Source organism: Protopterus annectens, chromosome 2.part0 (assembly GCF_019279795.1).
Source record: "Protopterus annectens isolate FY-2018-M chromosome 2.part0, PAN1.0, whole genome shotgun sequence".
Lineage (NCBI taxonomy): Eukaryota > Metazoa > Chordata > Ceratodontiformes > Protopteridae > Protopterus > Protopterus annectens.
Window position 1 is genome coordinate 1,409,969,918 of NC_056728.1, and position 17,542 is coordinate 1,409,987,459.

Genomic DNA, 17,542 nt, shown 5'->3' on the forward strand with positions numbered 1-17,542 from the left:
AATCTATCCCTCCAGCACGTCCTATTAATAGCCGTGTCGAGGTTTAAGTCTCCCACCCTTGTGGCTCTGACGGATCTAGATTTTTTGAGGTGAAGCATATTCATCAAATCTGGGTTTGACATGGCCTTGTATGTTAGGCAAAGGTCACCTCTGAGCAAGCGGTGGCGACTGAATAGAGCTGGAGTTCTTTCAGTCGGGCAGCATAGGACAGATGTTTGAGACCCTTTATCCTTTTGGTGAGGAACTTTGTGGCCTCTCCAGCTGCTGCAAGTGTCGGGTCAGATACATTCCGAATGGGGCATTGTACTCAATCATTGGTCTGATGAGTGATGAGTATAGGGAGACTATGACCTCCCTTGATCTAGATGAGAATCCCTTCATAAGGTGGGCAATGTAGAAGGTCTTCCTAACTACTTTAGCTACATGGGTGTCGAATGACAGACTACTATCAACCTGGGTCCCCAGGTCCCTGATAACTTCTTCTGTGCTCAGTGGATTGCCACCTATTTGGTAGCTAGGGGTAACCTTGTTTTTCCCGACGGGAATGACTATGCATTTTTTGGCATTTAACTTTAGGCCATGGCTCTGGCACCAGTTATCCATTTCTGTGAGACCCTTCTGAAGAATATCTGTGCCAGATGTGTTTTCTACTATGGCGCCCAGTTTGCAGTCATCTGCAAACTTTGTCAGCCATAACCCTCCTGTGTTTGCTTGTACTTCGGAAAAGTAGATGCCAAACAAGAGTGGGCCCAGGACTGAGCCTTGTGGTACACCACTTGTGACAGGCTTTGAGTCTGACATGGCGCCAGCAACTCTGACCTTGTGGGTTCTGTCACTCAGCCAGTTTGCAACCCATATTGTGATGTATGGGTTAACATTTAAGCTGATGAGTTTTTCAACGATACTCGAGTGGGGTATTGTATCGAAGGCCTTCGCCAGATCGAGGTAGGCTGTATGGACTGCCTTTCCCTCATCAATGGCTTTGGTGACTGTTTCGAAAAAGTCAACCAAGTTTAGAAGGCATGATCTGCCTTTGACAAAGCCAAACTGGGATGGATCCAAAGTCTGCAAATTCCCTATGTCTTTATTTATGAGGTCTATTATGATCCTCTCCATGGCTTTGCAGATAGGGCTTGTCAAGCTAATGGGCCGGTAATTTCCAGGGTCGGTGGAGGCACCACCTTTGTGAAGTGGGACCACAGTTGCAGTGCGCCACTCCTGGAGTGCGTATCCAGAGGTGAGACTATGATTAAACAGCTGTCCTAGCTGTGGGTTTAATTCCTCGTTGAGTTCGTGGAGCACACAGCCGGGGACACCATCAGGTCCCATGGATGCTGTGTTTTTTGCTTTGGAGAGAGCAGTTCTCACTTGGGCGTTGGAGATGTGTGGGGGGCTGCAATCGCTTGGTATAGATATCTCTCCTTTTGGGTGGGAGAAGTTTGCACTGAACCTGTCAGCCAGTATGTTGGCAATGTCTGTAGGATCAGTAATCTTCACATCATTTTGAACTAGTTCTGAGCATATCTGGGAGTTTCCTCCCAGGTTTCTAACATAGCTAAAGAAGGCCTTATGATTGTCTTTTGAGTCTTTAGCTATTTTTCTCTCAAAATTTGCTTTGGATGATTTTATGAGAGCTCTTAGTTTTTTACTTATAGTGATCAAGGGGGTCTTACCTTTTAAGGATTTTGCTCTATCTTGTAGTAGCTTCCTCCTTTTGTTGTAGAGTTTGTTTATGGCTGGGGTCCACCAGACTGGACGCTTGCCTTTGGTACAAAGAGTCTTTGTTTTGCTTGGGATTGCCTTATCCATGCAGTCCTGCAGGTGCTGGTAGAAGGCATTTGTAAGTGATTCAGCGGCTTGAGTACTGTTTTCCGCCGGTTCGGGGGCCTTAAAGGAGACCACACTAGTCTTCAGCTGCATGCAATAAATCCTGCATTTCCTTGTTTTCTGCACATTCAGAGTTTAACATTATTTTCTGTTTAAGCAATGCCATGACATGTTGCTGATATTTGAGCATATGAAACAGACGATTTAAGGCCCTTATAGCCAAGGTAGAAGATGTGTAAACCTTTTTTCCCCATGTATCCAGTGCCCTAGAATCTGTCAGAGGGTGTAGGGTTTTTTACAGCGGAAGCCTTAACTCCTTTGGGACCCTGTGAAATAGTCTCTGGGTCTGCAGCAGGGTGTTTATAAAGGAATTTATGAGAGTCAGGAACCCTGTAATATCTATCAGGCTTAACAGGAGCTGGAGATAAGGAGTCAGGGGTAAGACTGGACTCCGAGAACACATCATCTACAATGTCTAACACAGGTGGAATGGCTAGAGGTCTGTGTTGAGATAGTAAAAGGAAATCTCTGAGCCTCTGTTTAGATTCTGAAAAATCTTGGCTCTCCCAGTGGAAATGCTCCCTCGTGGTATGCAAGGTTTCCCCAAAAGAATAGTTCTCAGGAGGAGAAGCTGAAGGTATAGATTCTTCAGCATCAGAATCCTCATAGGGGGGAAAAGAATATTCCTGATCAGAAGAGGAATCAGAAGAAATAGTAAACCTAATCTGAAGATTCATAGTCAGTCTCTTGCCTAGGCCTCTTACCAGGAGGGGGATGGGAACCCCTGATCAAGGTAATCAAGACTTCAGCCATTATGAGCATCTGTTTTTTGGGCATGGAGGCCTGTCCACGTGGCTCTTGAGTTTGTTTCTTTGCTTTAAAAGGTGCTTTTGGTCTTTGCCTTTGAAACTGAAGTATTTACTATAAAGATGTTTAGGTCTGAATATACCCTCAGAAGCCGGTGCCTGCTCAGCGGCTCCTGACCCATCTGAGGGAATAGTATTCGAGGCTCCAATACCTTGAGTTTCCAGCAGCATGGCAGACCCCATGTGGGAGTCGGTAGCGGCCTGCGACTCTAAAGTAGCGGGCGTCAGGGGCTGCAAAAGCACCTCACTGAGAACCGGCGACTGGCTTAGAAGCTTAGTAGTCAGTTTTGGTCCTCGGTTTTTTATCTCTCTCCTTTTCTTTGCGTTTTTTGTGAACTCCGGTAGTCGGATGGCTATCAGACAACATTTCTGGATAATTAAACTGGCATCCAAAATAGTTTAAAGCAAAATCATACCGACGCTTAATAGTGCGTTGGTTAAATCTAGCACAGAACAGACAGCCAGAAACGTGATCAGGGCCTAGGCAAGGGATACAGTAAGAATGAAAGTCCTTATGAGGTATTTGCTTTCCACAAGAAATACATTTAGTTTTTCTGACATCGGTCTGGCGGCAAAAACATGCCTGGTCTTTTAGGAATGGGTTTGACGGTATCTGGTTCCTTCCAAGCCCGATGGGAAAATAAATCAAGTTCATCCACCAGAGGGTAACCCAAGACGTACACAGGCCAAAACCAAAAACATCCAAAAACACATTCTCAGTCAGGGCATGAAGGAACTTTCCCCTAATCTTTTCAATAGGTGCTGTACCTTATACAGCCACCTAAGCTACGATCAACTCAAGCAGAGATGACCCAGTCTAAAGGTCTCTTCCAAAGGAAAACACACTCAGGATTGCAGCACAGCACACACACCACCCTCCCCCCTGTGCTGTACTGCAGTGTCAATCCACTTGGTATGGGAATAGAACCCAAGGCCTTCTGCACCACAGGAATGTGCTCTTGCACCACTTATAGAACTATGAAATTCCATCACCGACATTGTTTTTGTAAATTACTATGGGTTGCAGTCAAAGTTACAGGAGGCCTCCCGTCTCCAAATACTTAAGGTTCAGGGTTTGACTCTAAGCAAAGTCACTTATTACAAGTGCCCCTAACTGGGGCAGTCCACACACACACACACACACACACACACACACACACACACACACACACACACACACACACACACACACACACACACACAAGTTCAATGCACTCACTTGTTGGAAACCTGCTGGAAGCAAACTAGGCTGATTCAAAATCTCTTTTCCAGAATGTACTTGCTGCACGCTCGGGCTTAACCTGCACCACTGTCTCTTGTACGCACAGCAAACCAAAGCCACACAGTCTGTACTTTGTCACTGTTTTTTCTTTAAGTGGCGAATACTATTTTCTTAAAGCTACACTTTTTTTTTTTTTTTTTTTTAATAAAGCCAGGCGTCTCCATTCACAGCCAACAGCAGGCACTAGGTAGTTGCTTACATTACCTCGTGCTGGATTTGGCTCTAGCACAAAAAGGACATAATTCAGGCAGTTATCAGGAGTGGTCCATCAGTTTTCCTTTTTACCATCCGTATATCGCAGCAGACACTCAGCTACACAAGAAAAGGTGGCATGGAATGGGACGTCTGTGCTCAACCTTCCCTCATTCACTCAGGGAATGTTTCCAGCTAGCAGCAATGCCCATTATCCTTGAAGCATAGAAGGTAGTTTCCCTAGTCACTACTGGAGAAAACTCGCACCACCCCAAAGTGCGTCAAAAGCACCTACAATCCTTTCCTCCGAAATGGGAGACTTGAGTGGGCCAAGCCCCTTCATTAGTTTCACTCCCCAGCTTAAAACCCCATGCATCCAAGTCAGTTAGGGCACTATCAAACAGCCAAGCACATTAGGAGGATGAAAACATTTCAGCAGAAAGCAGACCCAGCACACAAAAAAACTTCATTCCACAGTAAGTACTGCAAATTATGAAGCAAAGTAAACCATGGGCTTACACTAGAATGCTGAGCATTTTACCTTAGATTTTTCATGCATCCATCTGTGACAAGACTGTGTATATAACTTAGTCATCCACTCAGTTTCATCACTTGTCTTTAGTAAAGGTTTCGGACTTGATTGTGGTTAATTGCCTAAGTCCAATAATGAAGTGTTGCATCTCTAATACTCAATGTCATGTATTTCCTGGGATGGTCCGAACTTATGACTTGGAACCACAAACACACCTGGAAAGCAACTTTCTAACACAAAGTGTGAAACAAAGATCCAAAATGTGTGACTGCACAGAAAAAGATGGAAACTTCGGGGTGGGTGTAACGCATGACCTTGGCACAGGAATGCGCATTGCTAAAGCACTTGTGTTCTAAATGAAACTTGGGATTTTAATAACCAAAAGAAAGGTCACAGATATCCAGTTATATTAACTATGGAAAGTCCTTTAAAAAAGAAAAAAGAACCATACATCTGTTGGGGTCCCTATTACGTTATCGAACCACTAAATGCCAAATGGCCAAATACTCGAAATGGCCATTCATCGAAGTGTGTTGAGAAGTCGCAGTATAGTGGGGAACGGAATATTTGCCCTTTCCCCACTGTAGTGGGGCCTCGGAGTTGGTATATATAATTAGCGGGGGGGGCACAGCCCCCCACAACAAACGATTCGATGAATGGCCGTTTGAGTATTTAGCCGTTAGGCATTTAGTGATTCGATAACATAATACAGACCCATCTGTTGATATGTGGTGGCTTCAACAAATGCTTTCTCATCTGAAGGGAAGGGGGAAAAGCTTATAAAAAAAACTCTGAAAGCAGTCCTAGCCATAGCTCACAAATTCAATAAATAACAGTTCAAGGTCAGGTTTAGGAAGACACTTTAGAGCACCATACAACATGGAGATACCCTTCCAAGCTAATGCATAAGGGGTTACCACTACTAAAGTTAACACTGCTGCAGTAGAGTGCAAGTACCTACCACAGCTGTGAACAGGTACACTCAAAGCTCAAGCATAACAAATAAGCAGCACCACATCAAAAAAGTAAATGGGTTTACTCTAAACCAATTACTCAGTGATACACCATATACAAGACTATTTGTCATGATTCTTATGAGAAAATATTAATTCAGCCTTCCTCTACGTTTCTCCTAGTGCTGAGGTACGAGTTATTCTAACTCACTGCAAATGTGAGGGAATGGAACCACTGGAAATCGCTTTTAAGCACAAATTCAAAATTAACTTCAAATAAAATGAAAAAAAGTGTTCACCCACCTCCATGTTCTGCATATTTAGGGTTGGAAAGAATCTGTTTACAAAACTTCAGCCCATTTCTGTATTGCTTGTGTTCGTAACAACGCTGTGGATAAAAATCATAGTAAAAAAAAGGTCAGTACTATTATTCTACTGATACGCCACTCCCAGTTTAACATGCAAACAGAGGACCAAGAGACCTCACTTATGGTACCTCTATTGCCACTGCTATAAAATAAAAGCCCAGTTTCCACTACACAAAAAAATAAACTACCAACTGTACAGAATAAAAGGGAATAAACCAAAACAGTAAACAAGTAACAAATCTCTGAAGAGCACTACAAGTCACTTCAAGTTGTTCTGTGATACAGTACATTACACCGATACCCCTAGATAAAAGTATTTTGAGGCCTCACCATTCAAAACCTATATTGCAAGGTACTGATCACTAAAAATGGATGAACTAGAACTTTTGTGGCAAGTTAAATTAAATGCGTACAACACCCCCGGTCTTAATGAAGGCTGTTCTATTGTCAGTGTTTTAAAACTTAAAAATTTATTAAGATAGATGTATATATTCCTATATACATTTTTTACATTTTATTTGTTTATTACCTTTCGTAGTATAGATTGCTTGACACACATACGTATTTTTAGTAGGTCATTTAATTAACATGTTGAATGGTTATATTTTTTTATCAATTGCTTTTTTACTTGTTTATTTATTATTTTTTTCTGCAGTATATGAAGGTGGTTTTAAGTATAAAAAATGTATTGTGAGCATTTAGGCAGATCTGGTTTGTTTTATACGCCTTTAAATGCTTCAACTTTTTGGTACAACTAATTTCTTAATTGCTTAATTGTTGTAGTGCTCATGTGAGCAGCTCTTGCATTAGGTATAAATACTTGTGAACATCAATTTGTCTGAAGAAGTTTGAGCATAGTCTCAAACGAAAAGTGCTTTACAATTTATCAGTATTAAAGAAGTTTTATTTCACTCGCTGGTGTTTGCTGCCTTGTTTTCCTCTACCTGTTTTCGTGGATTTCAAAGTACTGAAACTGACAGACCCCACAGCCTTTACCTCCCTCCTCAATATGTACACACAAAGTGTTTTTCATTTTCTTATGAAATCTTCAGGGACTGTTACCTGTGAAACTACCTACATAGCAACCTTAGCCAGATCCATCCCTCAAAGCACACTTCTCAACTCTCTAATTTTGAAGAACGTTCATATTTTCAGGACTTATTTAGGATGTCCCAATTTTTGGAGGCATTTCCCTATTTTCATACTTGATTTACCCCCTCACATAATTTTTCGAATCCACCCACACCACACGTGATTTTTGAAGCTGTCTAGTACACAGAAAGCTGCACTACATACCCAACATACTATTAGCAACAATAAAGAAAGGACACAAATCTTACAACAACTCCTCCTTTCGGAAACAAAGATAAATGACCTTATGTGGTAGAATTGTGAGAAGCAGTTCATGAAAGTCAGCAGATTTTAGTCTCTCTCTAATGTTTCCATCATTTTTCCCACTCATTTTAAACGTATTTGAATAACGTCCCACATTCCACTGCATTGCCATTGAAAACGGAAAGATGTGTACCATTTGGTATTCAAATTTTAATGCTAATTAGATGTCCAGATTTTTTACTCTGTTCTGTTATTTTTCATGGTTCTTTGTTCCTATTTTCAGTGTTTGCAGACCATGAGTTATGCCTCAAAGGCAAACCAGCAGCAGGCAACAGAATAAAAGGTTTACTATCACAGGTTAGACAGTACAATGTTCGAGTGTACAGATGTCCGAATAGAATGTTCGGAAAACACAACACTGTAAATGCCGAATTGAGCATTTCAGTGAAGTCGAATGTCGGACATGTCTACTACACAAATGCTCAAATCTGCTCAACATTCAACAACAGTTTTTGCAGGGGGCAAGTCCCCCTGCACCCCCCATGTGGGGGGCTGCGCTCCCACACACCGCCTACTTACATATTCAAACTTCAAGATCGCACTACACTGAGGAAAGGTTACATTTCCCGATCCCCACTATTGTGCGATCTGCACTACATTGTCGAACATTGCTACAGCAAATGCTCACTACTGTAAGGTTCGACAATGCCGTAATTGCACTTCTGGTTCTGCTACCAACAACAATGTGATAGTAAACCGAATAAAACATTACTTTTATACATTTTTTTCTTAAATCATTTTACGTTTGTTACTCTGAAGAGAGCTGAAAGCCACACTTTTCATACCTGTTTTTAAAATATTTGTCCAACTTCTAAAGGCCATTCTGGCTTAAATTTAAAATGGCATAAATTAAAGTTACATGCGTACTTGTTAAAACACAGAACTTCATGATCCATGTCCATTTACTTCAAACAACAGATGCTACAGGTAGCTTGAAGACCCTCCTAAACCATAACTTCTCCCCTAGCTCCCACAATACTCTGCGTCTGTTTCTTCAGATCTCAAAGGTGCCCCAAAACACATGTGCATTAACACACAACACAGAAAGCCTCTCTAGACATTCCTCCAGGCTCCTTTCAGCCAGGGCTGTGGAAAGGTTGGTGGGTTTATGTTGAAGTGAAACAGCATAGATTAAGTTCAATTGATATGTTAAGTATACGACGTGGTTTCATATCATTGGCTTGCTATTCTGTCCACTTAAACAGAAAAGCTACTTCCGTGCGTGTGTGTTGGGGGGGGGGCATCATGACAATACATCTTATGACAACACCAAAGGCAAAACTAACAATGGGAGGTTATATGTAGTATCCCAAATATGCAACAAAGTCTAGAAGATTTAGGATTTTTGCTTGGAAATGTTTCCATAGATATTTTTATACTCCAGTAGACTCCAGAGAAATTTTCCTCAGGTAGACAGCAAATGCTGGAGGTATGAGAAAAAAAGAGGTACTTGGGAACATATTTTCTGTAAGTGCAGTGCTTTGACGGACTTTAATGATTCCCTGCAGGATGCACTGTCAGAGATGTTGGGAGAGCGGATTGGTGTGACTAGGGAGATTTTTGTGAGCTATAATACAGAATCAGAATTTCCTAGACATGGTAAGGCCTTGCTGTGTGTAATTATGGTGGCTGCCAAAAAAGCAATTACTAGAAAACAGAAATCAAAATCTAAAACTATATTAAGTAGTGAATATAAGAGACAAAACGTACAGTTGTGTACACTTATGTTAGAGTGTATTCACTGTTGCAGTCATCACCTGTGGGAAGATTCCCAAAGCTGAGGAGAGGGGTGAAAGGATTAGGCATGGGTCAGCATGCCCTGCAGAAAGTACAGTTTCGTACCTACCATAAATGTAGATGTTCGATTGCTAATACAGCTGCAGTCATAACAGATGGGTTCTCCTGCCGTCAGGCGGGTCCTCGGTCAGCCGAATTCCAAAGTCTAGGTCCGGCATCGGTTATCGTCGCTTCTTCCCTGACGTCAGTGCGACAGGGGTATAAAAGAACCAACAGACGCCATTTTCTTCAGTTTTTCTTGCCCCAGATGTCAGGTGCCCCCAGAAGGAAGGCAATACATAAATTTGTGCAATAAAGCAATGCCATATAATCAAAATACAATAGTGCAAGCAAATACATCAAGAATGAATACCCCAATCAGGTTGCATGAGGAGGTGTTAGCCAATAGGCCTGTCCCAAGAGGGGAAGGAGGGAGGGAAACCTGGACTGCAGCTGTATTAGCACTCGAACATCTACATTTATGGTAGGTACAAAACTGTACTATGTTCATCGTGCATACAGCTGCAGTCATAACAGATGGGTAGAATCCCAAAGCTAAGAAAGGGGTGGTTGGCACTAGGTGGAACTAGGAGGAGCCAGAATGCCCTGCAAGACAGCAGTGGCAAAGCCCGCTCTAGATTTGGAGTATAATGGAAAGTGGTAGTGCTTGGAGAAGGTATGCACAGAACTCCAAGTGGCTGCTTCCAAAATATCTTTGGTAGGAACTCCTCTGAGGAAAGCTGCAGAGGTAGCTGTGGCCCTTGTGGAGTGAGATACGATGCCTGTAGGTACAGTTTTGCCATGAAAAGAATAGCAAAAGCGTATGCAGTGGGCTATCCATTTTGAGATTGATTGTTTGGAAATTGGCTTTCCTTGAGCTCCTATAGCATAGGACACAAAGTGCTGTTCTGATTTTCTGAAAGGCTTTGTTCTGTCCAAATAACGCAGTTGTCTGTGGATGTCCAAGGAATGTAGTAATCTCTCCCCTTTGTTTTGAGGATTAGGAAAAAGGTAGGCAAGTGTATAGCCTGATTCAAAGCTACCCTGGATACCACTTTTGGCATAAAGGACGGGTTGGTTCGTAAGGAAACTCTGTCCTGATGGAAGATAAAAGGCTGCACAGCCATGAGAGCTTGTAGTTCTGATACCCTACGAGCTGAGGTAATAGCCAGAAGGAAAGCAGTTTTCCAGGACAAATATTGCAAATCTGATGAGGCAGCTGGCTCAAAAGGAGGCAAGGTCAGCTTTTCTAGAATGAAATTGAGATCCCAAGCAGGTATTGGTTGTTTCCTTGGGGGTTTTAGATTCTTAGCTCCTCTGAGGAACTGTCTTAAGAGGGGTGAGAGAATAAGGGTGTATCAGTGTTGTATTCTGCAGAAATGGCTGAGGCATGGATTTTGATGGAGGAGAATGAAAGTCCACTGCTTAACAGCTCAGCTAGATACTATAATATTTGAGGTAAAATCAGTTTTCCAGGATCCCGGCCCTTTTTCTCATTCCAGACACAAAACCGTTTCCATTTTGCGGATTAAGCTTTTCTAGTAGACGGCCTTCTGGCCTCCAAAATGACATCCTGCACCTCCTTGGAGAGTAGGGTCTGTTGTGATGCTAAGGAATCTTCCATGCGGCTAGACTGAGTATTTTTAGCTGACTGTGAAGAGTTTTGAAGCTGTGCTGAGTCAGAAGAGGCATTAGAGGCAGGGTCCATGATGGGGAATGCGTCAGGCTCCTCAGGAGTGGGTACCAGTGTAGTCTTGGCCAGTCTGGAGCAATGAGAAACATCTTGAGTCTGTCTGCTCTGGTTTTTAATAGAACTTTGGGCAGCAGAGGAAGAGGTGGGAAGGCATAAACTGTCATTGATGTCCAACTGAAAGAGAGAGCGTCCACTCTCCAGGCCTTTGGATGAAAAATCCTTGAGCAGAATTTTGTCAATTGGTGATTTTTGTGGGAGGCAGAGAGATCTATGTCTGGCCTTCCCCATGCTTGAATTATCTCTGTAAAAACTTGAGGATGCAACTTCCATTCGTGTGGATCTGTCAAATTTCTGCTTAGGTTGTCTGCCAGCGTGTCTTCCTTGCCTGGCAAGTACTGTGCTTGAAGTTCGATTTGTAAGTCCAGGGCCATGTTCCAAAGTGACATGGCCAACCTGCATAGGGGGCATGAATGGGTTCCTCCCTGTTTGTATGTACCACATTTCTGTGGTGTTGTCCGTCCTTATCACTAGTTGACCTGGTTGCAGAAGGTCTTTGAAAGCTATAATAGCATTTATTACTGCTAGCATTTCCTTTTGATTGATGTCAAGGTGCTTTTCTTTTTGGGACCATTTGCCCTGAATGCACCGATCTGTCATGTGCGCCCCCCAGGCGTAGTCAGAGGCGTCTGTTGTGATGACTTGATTTGCTTGAGGCTTGCTGAATGGGAGACCTGTGTTTGGCATGCTTGAGCCCACCACAGAAATTCCTTTTGAAGACATGGAATTAGTGGTATTATTGTTTCCAAACTGTGGCTGTGTTGAGACCATAGGTTTTTCAGGTACCACTGAAGTTTCCTCATATGCCGCTTTGCACATGGGATTAGTAAGATGCAAGATGCCATGAATCCCAGAGCCTGCAGGATTTTCCTTGCAGTCAGCCTGGTGCAATTTGCTAGTGTTCTGAAGTATTGAGTTAGTTGCCCCTGCTTCTCTGGCATGAGGTAGGCCATCTGGGTGTTTGTGTCCAAGTTGGCACCCAGGAAAATTATTTTCCGAGAGGGTATTAGCCTTGATTTCTTTTTGTTGACTGTGTATCCCAGAGAATTCAACAACATTATTACATAAGCCAGATGTTTCAGAAGTATGTGCTTGCTGTCCGCTTGGCTCAGGCAGTCGTCCAAATAGGGGTATATTTGTATCCCTTGAAGTCTGCAGTAAGCAATTACTGATGCCAGGCATTTCGTGAATACTCTGGGCGCAGTAGATAAGCCAAAGGGCAATGCAGAGAACTGATAATGGGTTGAACCTGCAAGAAATCTGAGGTATCTTCTGCAATTTTGTCTGATTGGGACATGCAGGTATGCCTCCTTGAGGTCCAATGTTACCAGCCAAGACTCCTTGCCCAGCATGGGAAGAAGCTGCTGTAGAGTGAGCATCTTGAATTTTGGTACGAGTAGAAATGTGTTTAGGATGGATAGGTCCAAAATAGGTCTCCAATCTTTTCCCTTCCTTGGTACCAGGAATAGTCTGGAATAAAAACCTTGACCTTGTTCGTGAGTAGGTACCTCTTGAATAGCTTTCATGTCTGAGATCTGAAATTTGTCTTTATGCCTCTGCCCTTTGATTGTGTGGCAGGTTTGGCATGCCTCTCATTTTTGGAAGGGTGTGAAAATGGAATCTGTAGCCTCTGTTTATAATGTCCAGGATCCATTTGTCTTTTGTGACAATATGCCAATTTTTTGAAAATAATGCCAGTTTTCTGCCTAAGGGTGCTGCCATTTGAGCCTTGCTTGGCATGCAAAGGGGAAAGTCATTGGGCTTGCTTTCTGAATGGCTGCGAGTTATCCTCACCACCTCTGTGTAGGAGCTTGCCATTGTCTGCCTCTAAACGATCCTTGGGATTGCCCTCTGCCCCTCGGGCGCCTGTATCTACCTCTTTGGGGTCTGTCCGTGGCTGGAAAGGACCAACTTTTTGGAAGGCCAATTTCTACTGAAACGTGGGGGTTGTACCTGTAGAAAATCTTTCACTGTTTGCATTGATTTAGCCTTTTCCTCCATTTTCCTTAATACCTCCTCAGCATTAGCACCAAATAATACATCCTTTTGTAGAGGGGAATCTAGTAATTTAGCTTTGACATGATCTGGTAAGGTTTGTTCCTTGAGCCAGGCATGTCTACGTATGACTGATCCTGTAACAGCAGCTCTACATGAGGCCTCTAGAGCATCAACACCACATTGTAAGGTATGTTTACCCACTTGTTCTGCACTATGCATCAAATCCTGCAACTCCTTCAAGTCTGGTTGTTCAGGTTGTGACATTTTACTTCTCAATTGTGATAACAGAAACTGTTGGTACTTAGCATATGGAACGGACAGTTTAATGCCCTCATGGTTAAGGAGGCCGAGGTATATACCTTTTTTCCCCACCTTTCTAAGGATCTGGAATCTCTCTCAGAAGGTAATGGATTTTTAGCAGTGGAGGCCTTAATTCCCTTGGGGCCCTGTGAGATAGTTTCTGGGTCAGCAGCATGGCTTTTGTATAGAAATTGGTGAGAGTCAGGAACCCTGTAGTACCTGTCAGGCTTGACTGGGGCTGGAGGTAGAGAATCCGGGTTAAGGCAGGCCTCCGAGTACACCTCATCTAGTATGTCCAAGACAGGAGGTATAGCCAGAGGCCTGTGCTGAGGTAGCAAGAAAAATTCCCTAAGCCTTTTCTTGGAATCTGAATAATCTTGGCCTTCCCAGTGGAAGTGTTCCCTTAAGGTATGCAAAGTTTCCCCAAATGAGTAATCCTCTGGGGGGGATACAGAGGGAATGGACTCCTCTGCATCAGAGTCTTCAAAAGGGGAGTAAGAATGTTCCTGTTCATCAGAGTGCTCTGATATAATGGAGCCCTGTTCAGAGGAGGGGGATTATTCCTCCACTCTGGGCCTTTTGTCCGGGTGGGGGTTAAGAACCCCTGATAAGAGTAATTAAATCCTCAGCCATTTTAAGCATCTGTTTTTTAGGCATGGGGCCTGGAGATGGGCCCTGTGTAGCTTGTCTCTTAGAATGCATGGCTGCTTTAGACTTAGTGAAAGCCTTGATGGAAAAAGAAGAGGAAGGTCTGAAGACACATTGAGAGGAGGTAGACCTGTCCACATTTTGAGATTCACCGCCGAGAGTAGCTTCGGTATCTGTAGTTGGAGTGTGAGCCGAGGAGCCTGCGACCTCGGGCACAGGAGACCCCCAGCCAATGAAGTGTCGTCGGTAGTCAGGAGCTGCGTAGGCGCCTCGCTGAGAACCGGACCACTTGTAGTCGGCTTTGGCGTGGTGTCGGTAGAGGCTGCAGACCTCATGTGTCGGTCCTTATCTTTGCGCTTTTTAGACAAAACTGGAGTCGGAGTATCCGACAACATAATATAGTTAAATTTTTGCCAAAGTAATGCTGGGTGAACTCCGCCCGACGCTTAATGGTGCGTTTGTTGAATGTAGCACAAAAGCGACAGACCGAGACGTCGTGGTCTGGGCCTAAACAAGGAATACAGAGGGAATGGAAATCCTTATGCGGTATTTGCTTCCCACATGAAATACAATTATTAACTTTGTCTGACATCGGTCTGAGGCAAGAAAAGTTTCCCCAACGGGGTACTTAGCTTTCAAGAAGACTTCAGTTGCGAACTGCTTCTGCTTCGAGCACCGTGCGGCAAGAAAGACTGAAGAAAATGACGTTGGCTGGTTCTTTCATACCCCTGTCGCACTGACGTCAGGGAAGAAGCGACAACAACCGACGCCGGACCTAGACTTGGGAATTCGGCCGACCGAGGACCCGCCTGACGGCAGGAGAACCCATCTGTTATGACTGCAGCTGTATGCACGATGAACATCTGCAGAGGCAAACCCAGCCCTAACCTTAGAGGAAGGCGGTAATGCTTTGTAAAGGTATGGACAGAAGTCCATGTGGCAGCTTCCAAGATATCCCTGGTGGGAAAGCCTCCGAGTAATGCTGTGAAAGTGGAGGCTGCCCTAGTGGAATGGGTACAAATAGACTTGGGAGGAGGTTTCCCATGTAGTCTGTAGCAGAAATGGATATGTGATATACATCTGGAAATGGGCTTCCCCTTCTGCCCCTGCGGCAAAGCTGACAAGAAGCTGGTCTGTTTTTTTGAAGGGTTTAGTATGGTTCTGGTAGTATCTGAGCTGTATGTGTACATAGAGTGAGTGCAGAATTCTTTTCCCCTTGTTTTGAGAGTTAGGAAAGATGGTGGGTAGATGTATGGCCTGGTTGAGGGTCACATCAGATATCACCTTGGGCATGAAGGAGGGGTTAGTCCTCAGGGAGACTGTCTGCATGGAAAATGAAGGGCTAAATGGCCATGAGTGCCCAAGATCTGAAACCCTTCTGGCTTAGCTAGTAAGAAAGCAGTCTTCCAGGAGAGGTACCTCAATTCTGCTGAAGCAGCAGGTTCAAATGGTGGCAAGGTTAGTTTTTCTAAAATATAATTCAGGTCCCAGGCTGGCATGGGTGGCCTTCTGGGAGGTCTGATATTAGACGCCCCTCTGAGGAATTGTTTAATCAGAGAATGTGAGAAGAGGGGATGGTCTGTATTGAAATGAGCTAAAATGGCTGAAGCATGGATTTTAATAGGAGAAGGAGAGGCCACTATTGAGTAACTCGGCTAGTTAAGTCCAGGATAAGAGGAATGGGAAGGTTGTGAGGTATTGCCTCCGTGAACAGAAACTTTTCCATTTCCCTGCATAAGATTTGCTGATGCTGGGCCTCCTGGCCTCTATGATAATATCTAGCACCTGTTTGCTTAGCAAAGGCCCTTTTGTTTGCTTTTAAAGCATTAGCCATGCTGACAGCTTGAGAGTGGGCAAGTCTAGGTGTAACAACCCCCCCCCCCCCCAAACGGGTCAAGAGGTCTGAGATCAGGGTAAGCTGCAATGTCAGGCTGCGCAGTAAGGGGTACCAATTCTGTCTGGGCCAATCTGGAGCAATGAGGATGATCTTTGGTCTCTCCTCCCTTATCTTGATCAGCACCGTGGGAATAAGAGGCAGAGGAGGGAATGCGTACACTAAGAGGGAGTCCCAGGAGAAGGTCAAGGCATCCACTTTCCATGCTAGGAGGTGATACTCCCTGGTACAGAATTTTTTCAGCTGGTGGTTGAGGTGTGAAGCAAAGAGATCCACCTCTGGAGTTCCCCACTCTTGAATGACTTGCAAAAAGACTTCTGTGGAGCTACTTGTGGGGGCCCAGTAAATTTCTGCTTAGGTGGTCTGACAGGGTGTTACTGATCCCTAGTAGGTACTGGGCAATTAGGTGTAATCCCATGGAGGAGGTTGTCAGCCAGAGGTTCATGGCTAGCCTGCACAGAGGGTAAGATTGGGTCCCTCCCGGTTTGTTGATGCACCACATTACTGTGGTGGTGTCTGTTTTGTTAAAGAGAACCCCTGGCCTGAGATGGGGTTTGAAGGATGTCAGAGCCTTCTGTACTGCCATCATGCCCTTCTGACTGACGTGCAAGGGAAGGTGCTGGGCATCCCAAAGACTTTGGATGCACTCGCACCTGCCTGCTAGGTGAGTGCCCCAAGCAATGTCTGAGGCGCTGGTGGTGATGGTCTGTCCGGTAGGGCAGAGGATGAAGGGATGACCTTTGTTCTTGGCACAGGCCCCTGCCCACCCGAGAAACCCGGCCCTTATACAGGGGATCAGAGGGAGAGAGGTCTCTAGAGTCTGAGTGTGCTGACACCAAAAGTTCTTTAGATACCAATGAAGTTTCCTCATGCGAAGCCTGACCAGAGGAATTAGAAGGATGCAAGATGCCATGTACCCCAAGGCTTGCAAGAACTTCCTCACAGTGAGGTGACTTCTGGAAGCCAGCTGGGTAAAATAAATAGGCAGGAAGCTCTGCTTTTCTGGGGATAGGAAGGCCATTTGGGATGCTGTATCCAACAGTGCTCCCAAGAAAATGATCTTCCTGGAGGGTGTTTGCTCTGATTTCTTCTCGTTGATGATGAACCCTAGGGAAGACAGGAGCGTTTTGACAAAGAGAAGTCCTGGAGCAGCTTTTCTTTGCACTCTGCCTGAATGAGGCAGTTGTCCAGATAAGGGTAAATCTGTACATGTCTCTGTCTGCAAAATACTATGGCCGGGGCTAAGCATTTGAATAATCTGGGTGCAGCAGATAAGCCAGAGGGTAGCGCAGAGAACTGAAAGTGTTGTGAGTGAGCCTGCTCTGAAGCGCAGGAATTTCCTGCAGGATTCCCTTATGGGGATGTGAAGGTAGGCATCTTTTAGGTCTAGGGTCACTAGCCAGGCATTTTTAGTCAGCATAGGCAGCAGGTGCTGCAAAGTTAGCATTTTGAATTTGGGGACCACCAGGGAGGTGTTCAGAATGGATAGATCCAGGATGGGGTGCCAAGTGCCCTCTTTTCTTAGAACAAGGAATAGTCTGGAATAAAAAGCCTTTGCCTGTTTGGTCTGAAGGGACAGGTTCTACTGCCCCCTGGGATATGAGAGAGTTTGGACCTGTTTCAATGCCTCTGCCCACTAATTTGGAGGCAAATCTGGGTACTCTTGGAAATAGGAGTTCGTTGAAAGAGAATTTGTATCCCTGAAAAGTTACCTGTAAGACCCACTGGTCCTTTGTTAAAGAAAGCTAATTTTCATTGCAG

General features: G+C 44.3%; 1 protein-coding gene across 1 annotated transcript in view; it reads right to left on the reverse strand.

Moving 5' to 3' along the window:
- The window catches only part of NAA15 (N-alpha-acetyltransferase 15, NatA auxiliary subunit), a 2,782,393-nt gene that overhangs the window by 2,448,112 nt on the left and 316,739 nt on the right, over nt 1-17,542 (reverse strand). Inside the window, exon 2 of the mRNA XM_044060403.1 lies at nt 5,956-6,040. Within this exon, the coding sequence (XP_043916338.1) occupies nt 5,956-6,040 (85 nt within the window). The remainder of the gene's footprint in view (nt 1-5,955; nt 6,041-17,542) is intronic.